At 41.3% G+C, this 10,800-nt stretch overlaps 1 protein-coding gene across 1 annotated transcript; it reads left to right on the top strand.

Annotated features, from left to right (window-relative positions):
* The first annotated feature begins 1,355 nt into the window (after nt 1–1,355).
* Nucleotides 1,356–10,247, top strand: LOC134180838 (AP-1 complex subunit gamma-1-like). Its single transcript, XM_062648023.1, has 15 exons — nt 1,356–1,465; nt 2,059–2,118; nt 2,854–2,914; nt 3,307–3,429; nt 3,557–3,619; nt 3,727–3,747; nt 4,663–4,790; nt 4,983–5,087; nt 5,216–5,319; nt 5,394–5,458; nt 5,522–5,636; nt 8,039–8,125; nt 8,225–8,391; nt 8,453–8,551; nt 10,146–10,247. Exons 1-15 carry the CDS (start codon nt 1,356–1,358, stop codon nt 10,245–10,247), a joined length of 1,410 nt encoding a protein of 469 aa, XP_062504007.1.
* The last annotated feature ends 553 nt before the right edge of the window (nt 10,248–10,800 follow it).

Below are 10,800 nucleotides of genomic sequence, written 5' to 3'. Positions count from 1 at the left end.
TCTGTTGTATTCTCTATCTAGTAGCGTGGTGTTCTAATTACAATACGAGTCAGTAACGAGTAACGCCACATAAAGTAGTACGTCTGGCTTATTCACCATCACGTTCACTCTGTTTACTTTTTTACTAGAAGTGCAGCCCGAAGTGTCGACTGTAGCCCAAGCATTGGCATGTTCTGGCGACAGAAGGGATATCATATTCCAGCTAAGGCGCCAACTGGCTAAAAGTACTAATCCAGGCTTTGTTGAAATCGAGTAATCAGAGCAACGTATTCACTATTATTTGGATATCTTTAACCCACACAAAGTTCACAAAAAGAAACTTTTAGACAGATCTTTCTTCAAGACCAACGGCCATGCATGCATTACTTTCATATATAATTTCAGTACGAAGTTCTATGCAGACCTGCCATCCTACTGTAGCTGAATCAAAATTCTTGAGTTTACAGGAAAAATGCTGGAGAATGCGGGAGTTTTAAGATTTTTTAAAACGCCTACAATAGAATTAATATCAATAATTTTATATAGTCATAAGTGTTGAATAATATATCAATAATATGTAATTATCAAAATTTAAATATTTGCATGCTTGATTGGAGTACATAGAAGCCATTAATTAATTAATTACAGTGCAATTAAAGAAGCAGAGTGCAACAAATGTAAAACACAGAACTTGTATGTACTGATGTTTGTTATTAGAAATAAGCCTGGATTAATTAAATATAAGAACGAGGTATATTTATACATTCTTGCGGCTAGTTGGGATGTTCTAGATTCTATTGTTTTGTGGCCTTCTTCGATCGCTTTTCCAGCAATACAACTCCTTCGGACATAGTTTAGGATAGCCAGCCCCTCCTCCTTTTTCACTTTCGGATAGTTTTGTCTGACCGAATCCTCGTTTTATGTCAACATTGTGACCAATTATGTATGAAAGAGCCGGATGGAGAGAGGGGCTTGCACATAGACATTGATATCTGGATATCAAGTATATGTATTATCTTAGTGTAATTAATTAATTAGTTATTAAGTCAAAAGTTATGGTCAGAGTTGTTGTTACACAGAACAAGCACGCCCATCAATGATCAGAATACAGGAGATTTGATGCCATTTGCGCGTAGGTGGGAGAAGTGTCCCAAATGCGGAGTCTCACGCTCAGTGCTGGAGAATTGGCAGCTCTATCTATGGCTGCATGGTGTAATTGAAACCTTTTCACATTCACTAATTCAGCTCAGCTGCTGTACTGCAATTAATGCCGACATCTTGCTGTTAGCACAGAATATGTGCAGAAAACTGCATGGTCTCTGGAAGGATAAAATAATAGCGCGCAACATGTGCGTCAATTGGTACCTCGCACTCTAATGTGTACTGGATTATATTTTGTTGAGGTGACAATACCTATTTCAGTAGCCATGTCAAGACTAATACAGCAGTTGGGAGTCTACTGGCGACAGGTGCCTGCTCCCCGAATGTGAGCTAGTCTGAGTCAGTTCAGAGAACGTCTGTCACCGAAAATTCACTTCTTTGTTGCTAAAATGAAAAGTCTGTTGCCAATTTTGCGACAACTTAGACACCCCTGTGCAACATTATATGTGGCTTACATGTCATCTTTCATCATGCCCTTTGGTGGGTGGTTGTAGTCATTGTGTTGGTGTTGCTGTTGGTGTTGGTGGTGGTGGTGCTGGTGGTAGTAGTAGTGGTTTGTTTGTGTATGTGTGTGTGTGTGTGTGTGTGTGTGTGTGTGTGTGTGTGTGTGTGTGTGTGTGTGTGTGTGTGTGTGTGTGTGTGTGTGTGTGTGTGTGTGTGTGTGTGTGTGTGTGTGTGTGTGTGTGTGTGTGTGTGTGTGTGTGTGTGTGTGTGTCTTCATGGGTTTATGCATCCACTTTCTTCTGTATTTATGTAGGTACGTATGCATGTTTGATCAGTACGTATGCTATTTTGCCTGTCAGTGATCTTGTCTTATACATTGTTGCTATCTATTTATCAGCTCTGCTTTTTTTGTGTATTATGTGTTAGCATATCAAAATGACAATTGTTGTGATTATGTCTACTGTATTTCTTTAGATATCTAGCTGTGAACTCTCTTTTAAAAACAGCTCACACTGATCATACAGCTGTTCAAAGGCACAGGAGCACCGTTTTAGATTGTTTAAGGATCCAGACATATCCATTAGAAGGTAAGAGAAAGAACATTGTATTATCATTGTGTGCACAACTTAATGGTAGTTCTTGAAATGGCTGAATAGTTACGTATAAGCAGAGGATATTATCATACTGCAAAATAGACTTCATGGTATAGTGGTATGAATTGAAGGTCAATCAGGCATTGATCATTAACTTGGCCTTTCTGGACTTTAGTTTTAGCATGTTTGTTGTTTGCAACTAATACTCTCTTTCTCTGTAATTGACTTCTAATATTGGATGCCTCAAGTTACGTATTTTAAACAGGGCCTGCAAGGAAATTCCTTTGATTACGATCGCTATAGTCCTTTTGTATGTCAACTGTATAGTCACAACACTTAATAGTGAGACAAAAAAATAGCCAAGTTGTTTAAATCTGCAGGCTTAACACGTTAGAGTGAACAAAGTATCTTGCGTTGTTAGAAAGCATGTCATTCAGATTTGTATTCAGATTTGTATCTGAAGCATTCTCATCCACCTAGTCTGTTTTTACGTTTTTATGTAAGCATCAATTTGTTTGAGCACAGCAGTGCTGAGATATTTACATTGAAACACTTGAAATTGAACACTGCTAGAAACCGATTGCTAAATATGTGCATTGGAAGAATGCTTTTTTCTGTGGTTTGAAACAAACAGAGTGAATCTAATGAATACTGATTATTTGTGTCTTGTTTACAGACGGGCTATTGAGTTATGTTTTGCTCTAATCAATGACAGCAACGTGAAGAGTCTTACTAAGGTAATTGTGTCTTTTCTGTCCGATACAGACATGGAGTTTAAGGCATATATTGCATCTAATCTCATTCTTGCAACTGAGAAGTGAGAGGCGGTCGTGGATGTGTATGTTGTTTGAAAGACATGCATGTTTGTGCAGTTAGACATGCTACAGATCAGAAATGGCATGTAGATGATGTATTGCAAGTGTTGACAATGCTGAGTCGATTTCGCGAATCAATCAAATTGCATTTTTATTGATTTTGTCTGAACCGGTTTCTCTAAAGCATTTTGCTAAGGTTTGAAAGTGGAGGGATGGATATTTTAGTTAATACATTAGATTACATGAAAAATGCATTTCTTGATACACGACACATGCATTATGTAGCAACAATAATTGTTGTTGATATATTATAGGCACGAGCGTACATAGAAGAAGACCTTGTTCCTGGTCTCATTCAGGGTTTTACTGGCATGACAGAACTGCATACAAACATTGTGCAGCAGCTGTATGTTGCTTTCATTGGTGACATTAGCCAGGTATAATGAAGTGTCTCTGTGCACTGCAACTGGAATGGCCTGAGCTTATTGCTGCTGTTTGTGTGAATTGGTGACAGTTCTGTTGTTTATCTTGTAGTAGCAATCCCTTGTTCAACTTGGTGTTTAGTATATTGATGAGTATGGTGATCTGTTATTGCTTGGATCGACTCAGGGAGAAGAAGTTATTGAGGTAAGTTTGGTCAGATCATTTCACATTGAATTTCTAGTGGTAGGAGCAGATTATGATGCTCTTGTAGGATGTAGATTGTGTAGGTACTTTGTATATCTTGTTGCTAGGGGAGTTCCAAGGAGCTGGAGGTTTGGTAAACTTAGTATATCATCCTGCTGTTCAAGATGGACTGATATGGGTCTGATATGAGTTATCAGCAGCCAGTGCAGGCTCTTGGACAACCTCTAATTACTATATGATCCAGTGCCAAAGTGTAGTCTATCAAGTTGTCAACATACACATCAACTGTGATACATGTACTACTCAACAATTCCTAGTCACTTGACATAGAAACTGAACAAGAAAGACATTCCACTGCTCCACTAACAGGCTCAATCTAATGCCTGACTAACATCCTTGAGATTGGAAATAGGATATATCAGATATCACATGTCACTCAGATGATATGGAATTTATTAGAGTGTTTACCCTCAGTCTACTTTATTGCTCTTGTAACCGCGTGATAACCTACAATATCTAGAACTATTTGCAGAGGTTTGGAAAATAGTTTTGCAATGTAATCTCCCGAGTATTACCCCACTCCATGGTTGGCATCCAAGGAAAAGTATGGGATGGGACATTAGTAGATAATCTGACACCTAGAGGTGTTAATTGGCGGAAGTAATTAATTAGTTAGCTCAAGCTAATGCTAATGCTAAATTCCTTGGCAGATTTTGACAGCAACCAAGCCATTGCATTGGCAACACTACAACTTCAGTCAATGAACAAGTTCTCCTCTGCATAGCTGCTGCATGATATCAAAGGTGTAAGCAAGTGAAGAATAATTGTATTAGCATTCCTACAGGCAGGGCAAATCTAGCAGACAGTCACTGTAGAAAGAGGTGTGACAATGTTAGAGCATTGGCCAAAACTGGAGATGGGAGATTTCTTGAGCCCTGGGATATATTTGAGCAAGTAGGGTATATTGATTTAATGCAAAACTGTGTAGTTTGTTGTTTGATTAGTTTATGGGAAATGATTATTTGTTGTGTTGTGTACTGTAGGTGAGTGAGTCTGATGTGCTCAATGTATTGCAAGCTGTATTGGAGAGTCCTCATTTGTTGCCAACTTTCTTTAATTTTGCCATGACAAGCGCCATGAAGCTCAGAACCAGATTCACACTGACAGTAGAGTGAGAAATATTATAGTGTCTGTCTCTCAGTAGGTGTAAGTCGTGTTAGAGTTTATTGCATTTATAAGTTTGTACCAACAATTTTTGTGTTTTGTTTGTCTGTATGTTTGTCTGTGTTAATCTGAGAGTCCTTGTAGCAATTGATTATGTATGGGTGTATGAATTAATTTATGTATGGTGTGATATGTGTAGACGTTTTCAGGGTTTAGCTGCTCAATATGGAACAAATTTGGATGTCGAACTGCAACAACGATCAGTTGAATACTCACAGCTCTTTAGTGCGTTTAATCATATGAGGTATTAATGATGGTACAGCCTGTCATTTCTTGCTGTGTGTGCATGGGTGTATGTGTGTGCGTGAGTATGTGGGTGAGTATGTGTGTATATACATTAATAACCTAGTCACTATCTAGTTATTGTGTTAGATCAGCTTTGTTAGAAAGGATGCCATTGCCAGGTGTTAAGGCGTCAGCTAGTGTGAATGACACAAACGGAGCAGGAGAGTCTCTACCTACAGAAGATAATATTTGTGGGTTGCTTGATTCATGATTTGATTGAATTGCTAGTACGTTGTAAATATACATTTTCTTTCGTCTTGTACAGCAACTGCAGCAGCTTTACCTGGTTTAGAAGCAGCACCACTGCCTGTTAAACCTGCAGCTCAAGAAGTAATATTTGAATCAGAACTCTGTAGTGGAAGTCACTAATCAATGCTGTAATGTAACATTTAGGTTAGTCTTCTAGATTTGTTGGGAGAGTCTGAAGCTGTTGCTGAACAGGCAGTGTCCAGTCAAGCTGGCAATGAGCTTCTGGACATCTTGGGAGGGCTGTCTGTATCAGCACCAGGTGAGGAGGACAAGTAATGGTGAAACAGAATGTGTGAACTGAATGAGACTCTTGGGACATTATCGTATTATGACATTAATTTGTAGATTTGGCATTGTGTGTGTGTGTGTGTGTGTGTGTGTGTGTGTGTGTGTGTGTGTGTGTGTGTGTGTGTGTGTGTGTGTGTGTGTGTGTGTGTGTGTGGGCAAGTGCATGTATTTGGCCGGCTAGCTTGCTGGCTGGCTGGCTGGTATCTGTCTGTCTGCTTGTGTTTGTTTGCTTGTTGATTTACATATTTGCCTATTTATCTGTGTGTTTATCTGTGTGTGTCTCTGTTGGTTTGTTTGTTTATCTTTTTGTCTGTCTGTCTTTTTGTCTGTCTGTCTTTTGTCTGTCTGTCTGTCTGTCAAATACGTATATTTTTCAAATGCAAAAAAAATCCTATCAAGAGCTTGAAAGGTAGTCTCTAAGTAAAGTTTCTCTAAATCAACAACAAACACTTAAGGCTACAACAGATGATCCCATGGGGAATCAGAATACGTTTAACCACTTAGTTTAAAACAAATTGATATTCGTCAAGGACACTGCAAGATTTTTGTCATGCTGAAATTACTGCCATCTTCATAGAGATCACATTTGCATTGCATTGCTGCAGCTTGATCGAGAATCGTCTTCTCCAGTGTGTCTTGAACTCGGCATTGTTAGATCGTCCATTGTCATCCCTCCACAAAGCAGGGAGGACCCTCCAGTACTCAGACGGTTTCTGCCCCAATGGCCAAAATTTTCGAATTCCAAAGAATTACAAAGGTTGGCGAGTATCCACCGGGTAGTCGTTCCTGGGCGTACTTGTTTCCTTAATTTGCTCTTTTCTCATTGCCACTCTTTCCCCAGTTGTAGCTGCACGAGGTAAGATGTATGATGCCCATGGGTGAGCTAGTGTCACGTCTAACTCAACGTTAGATCCTGTCTCCGGGTCATAAACTAGGATGTCAGGCCGATTGTTCGAATGTGTGTAGCAGTCCCTAGGCTCACACTTGTGGGGCAGATGAACTGAACTCAGGCACTCAGACCATGCTGACATCATCGATTCGTGGGTCCACACAGGGCCGCCATCGTTCTTGCATGTTAGGAGGTGGAATCCATCTGTGTCAGAGCCCTTTATATCTAAAGTTCGACCACAATCGCACTTGTTGACCCACTCAGGGAAGGGGACAGAAACCCCTAACCTCATTGAAGCTGCTGAAATAAAATTATTGTGTGATAGCGCAAACTTCTTTGAAGAAGGTACAGCACTGAGCCAAGCCCCAGCTCCCTTACCTTGCAGAGACAGCGCTAGCAGACGTGCAGCGTCTTTTTGAGATGAACTGTCAATCAAAGCATTAACTGTAATCTGGTTGTAAGCATATGTCAATCTGTGTTGGAGTTTCTTTGTATTAGATACCACCTCTGACAGATCCTTGTCATCATCCAATAGTTGATCCAGTTGATAACCAATGTTTCTCTTCTCCTTGCAATTTGATAAAAGAGTCCTGACATGATCTTCCAGGCAAGTGAACTGGTTCGGTAACTCATGAGCGAATGATCCCAGCTGGATAAAAAGGCAAAACGGGAGACAGTTTGCAACAGTGTCATTCCGAACCCACCAAGGCGTATGGGGATTGTGGCTTGCTCCCATTGTCTAGCTATGAAGTCTCTGGTACCGATCAGAGTTGTAAAGCACTTTTTAGTCAGCCGATCATGAATAGTGGCAGCAGGTTGCAAGCTATGCGGACAAAATCCTCTAGCCAAATGGTTGAGTCGGTTTGCATGGCAATGTCTCAGAAGAAGCATTGCTCCCTGAGGCTCATTCAAGTCAGGTAACTGCTGGCAAAACACATTGCCAGAGTTTGCGACGTCAATACAGACATTTGAGATGAAGTCATGGCTGCCAATAGGAATCCCAAGAATCGCATTTCCTGTTTGGAAATAGCGATATCTGTTGATAATAAATCTGGTACTGCTGAAGGCAATGGGCAGTACAGCTCACACTTTTTGTCTTGAATTTGAAGTCCGACATTGCCAAACATTTGCTTTAAGAATGCAAAAGAATGCGAAAGCGTCGAGCACATTGAACATTGAATGATGATGCAACCAGGAACACATCATCCAGATAAGCAAGGACAACAATGTCTTGGAACTTGCCTTGTACAGTAGCCAGAATGTTGTGAATACCCAATGAGAAGAGCACTGGCCAAAGGAGGTGCCCTTGATGGGGTGCCTTCCTCAGACCACAGCAGTCTTTTTGAGTCCGTTTTTCTTTTATGGTTTCTTTTTTGTTTTTATGGTGTCTTTGTTTTTTTCTTGTTTATGTGTATATGATTTGTTCGTCTATATGTTTGCATGATTGGCGGTGGTTTATATTTGGTTTGTATTTGTGACTCCAGTTCAGCCTGTGCAGTCTAATGCTCCATCTTCTGGCTCAGGCTTAATGAATTTATTGGGCGGCGGAACCCCACCTACAACTGATACAGGCATGCTTTATTGCATATCTTTGTCTGTTTGTTTAAATTTGTTTGTCTGTATGTACAGCCTGTTTATCAGTTTGTATGTCTGAACTATGAATTTCGTAGGTTCCATACCTTCAATGACTGTGTTCAACAAGAATGGATTGACAGTTGAATTTTCGTTCTCAGAAATTGCCAACATTCCCAGCAACATAGTCGACATCTCGATGTTTGCTCGTAACTCCCAACCTGTCGCAATGACAACCTTTCTATTTCAAGTAGCAGTACCAAAGGTATTCCTTACAATAGGAAAGTGAGAATGACACCTGTCTATCTGTGTGTGTTTGTTTCAAGGCATTCCAGTTAAACATGCAATCACCATCTGGGAATGTAATTCCGCCTTCTAATTCCAGCAGTCTGACGCAAATCATTCAGGTTTCGAATCGTCAACGGGTAAGTGTGTGTGTGTGTGTGTGTGTGTGTGTGTGTGTGTGTGTGTGTGTGTGTGTGTGTGTGTGTGTGTGTGTGTGTGTGTGTGAGTCTGTGTGTGTGTGTGTGTGTGTGTGTGTGTGTGTGTGTTTGTGTGTGTCTGTGTGTGTGTGTGTGTCTGTCTGTCTGCGTCTGTGTCTGTGTTTGTGCCTGTATCTGTGTCTGTGTCTGTGTCTGTGTCTGTGTCTGTGTCTGCGTCTGTGTCTTTGTTTGTGTCTGTGTCTTTGTTTGTGTCCGTGTGTGTCCGTGTGTGTCCGTGTGTGTCCGTGTGTGTCTGTGTGTCCCCGTGTGTGTGTGTGTGTGTGTGTGTGTGTGTGTGTGTGTGTGTGTGTCTGTGTGTGTGTCTGTGTCTGTGTCTGTGTCTGTGTCTGTGTCTGTGTCTGTGTCTGTGTCTGTGTCTGTGTCTGTATCTGTGTCCGTGACTTTTTTTGTGTCTGTGTGTGTCCGTGTGTGTCCGTGTGTGTGTGTGTGTGTGTGTGTGTGTGTGTGTGTGTGTGTGTGTGTGTGTGTGTGTGTGTGTGTGTGTGTGTGTGTGTGTGTGTGTGTGTCTGTGTCTGTGTCTGTGTCTGTGTCTGTGTCTGTGTCTGTGTCTGTGTCTGTGTCTGTATCTGTGTCTGTGTCCGTGACTTTTTTGTGTTTGTGTGTGTCCGTGTGTGTCCGTGTGTGTGTGTGTGTGTGTGTGTGTGTGTGTGTGTGTGTGTGTGTGTGTGTGTGTGTCTGTGTGTGTGTGTGTGCGTGCGTGTGTGTGTGTGTGTGTGTGTGCGTGTGTATGTGTGTGTGTGTGTGTGTGTGTGTGTGTGTGTGTGTGTGTGTGTGTGTGTGTGTGTGTGTGTGTGTGTGTGTGTGTGTGTGTGTGTGTGTGTGTGTGTGTGTGTGTGTGTGTGTGTGTGTGTGTGTGTGTGTGTGTGTGTGTGTGTGTGTGTGTGTGTGTGTGTGTGTGTGTGTGTGTGTGGATTCTTATAGTTTAGGTATGTTGCTGTATGTGGGTAGTCAGTCAGTAAAGCATGTATGAAACTGCTTGTTTGGTTGCAATGGTGGATGTCGCATGCATGGCTACAGTAGAACTTCGGTAATCCAAACAGTCCTGTGCCAAGCCTCGTTAAGATTATTGACGTTGTTTTACTGATTACCAGAATTTCAAAATGCGTACCTAGGAAATTCAGAGTTTGCCTAGGACCCGCAGACTACTTGCGCATTTTTGTTTTCTCTACACTTGTGTCATGTTTGTGGTAAAGGACACTATTGTAACAACTACATAATGTGACAGCCATGATTTAAGATTGTCAGATACTCGCATTTGCTGGAAACTAGATATAGTCGAACCTCGCCAATTCTAATCTTTGCAAATCCGAATCAAGGCTTGGCACGGGCTGTTCAGATTAGTGAGGTTCTACTGTAACCATAACGTACACAATAGCATCTGTGTAGGCAAGGCAAGGACCCAATGGTAATTTGGATTAGCGAGGATTTCAATTAGCAAGGCTCGACTGTCTTTTAATGAGTCACAGAATGTGCGCTTTGTTGCTTGTCTTGTAATTAATTTTTACTATTTTTATAGCAACAGTTGAGGATAAGAATGTGGATTTCATACAGTGTTAATGGATCCCCTCTTACGGAAAAAGGTGAGATTGGCGAATTTCCACCAGCAGTTTCTCAGTAATGAGAATCAGATGATTATTAGTTTGTACTGCTCGTCGATCATCTTGCTTGTTGTGTGTTTGTTGTTGTCGTCGTGCTATCTGGTCAAGTTGTTGTAGATTATTAGGTAGATGACACTTGTAGCCTTGCAGCTGTTGGCTATGACTTGCTTTCAAATTGTATTTTGCTACAGTGGAAATAAACGCGTCACATTTTAGTCTAGCGCACGATAGGGGTTGCGCTGAAATCTGTTGGCCACGTGGTTCGAGATGAATTAGGAGTCTGTCTATCGCTTTAGTGGCTGTAATGTCGACGACTTGGATTATGCAGAAAGGAGATGTAGACGATCATGTCTAGACTTTAGAATATGACAGGGTAGCAGACTGGCCGCGTTTGCCTCCGTATTGTCGTGATTGTGTATTTCTCTCGCTTGACATTTACGTGTGGACTAGTAGTAGTCTTCGCCGAGTTAGGCAGTGTTACACCGCGAAAGTACTTCATGTAGCCTTCCCATATGCCTCTCCTCATTTCGACTTCGGGCGTTGGAAAGGGTCTGGTTTCACTTTGTTCCACCA

The sequence above is a fragment of the Corticium candelabrum genome, chromosome 6 (assembly GCF_963422355.1).
Source record: "Corticium candelabrum chromosome 6, ooCorCand1.1, whole genome shotgun sequence".
In the NCBI taxonomy this organism is placed as follows: Eukaryota; Metazoa; Porifera; class Homoscleromorpha; order Homosclerophorida; family Plakinidae; genus Corticium; species Corticium candelabrum.
The sequence above is the reverse complement of the archived record's forward strand: the minus strand, read 5'-3'. Positions and strand labels throughout refer to the sequence as shown.

Bases quoted from the DNA above. Each gene is read 5' to 3' on its own strand.
- LOC134180838 (XM_062648023.1), top strand. From the start codon at position 1,356: ATGTGTACTGGATTATATTTTGTTGAGGTGACAATACCTATTTCAGTA. The intron at 5,088-5,215 runs GTATTAATGATG...TTATTGTGTTAG, and splicing joins AGTGCGTTTAATCATATGAG to ATCAGCTTTGTTAGAAAGGA. The intron at 5,459-5,521 runs GTAATATTTGAA...TGTAACATTTAG, and splicing joins TTAAACCTGCAGCTCAAGAA to GTTAGTCTTCTAGATTTGTT.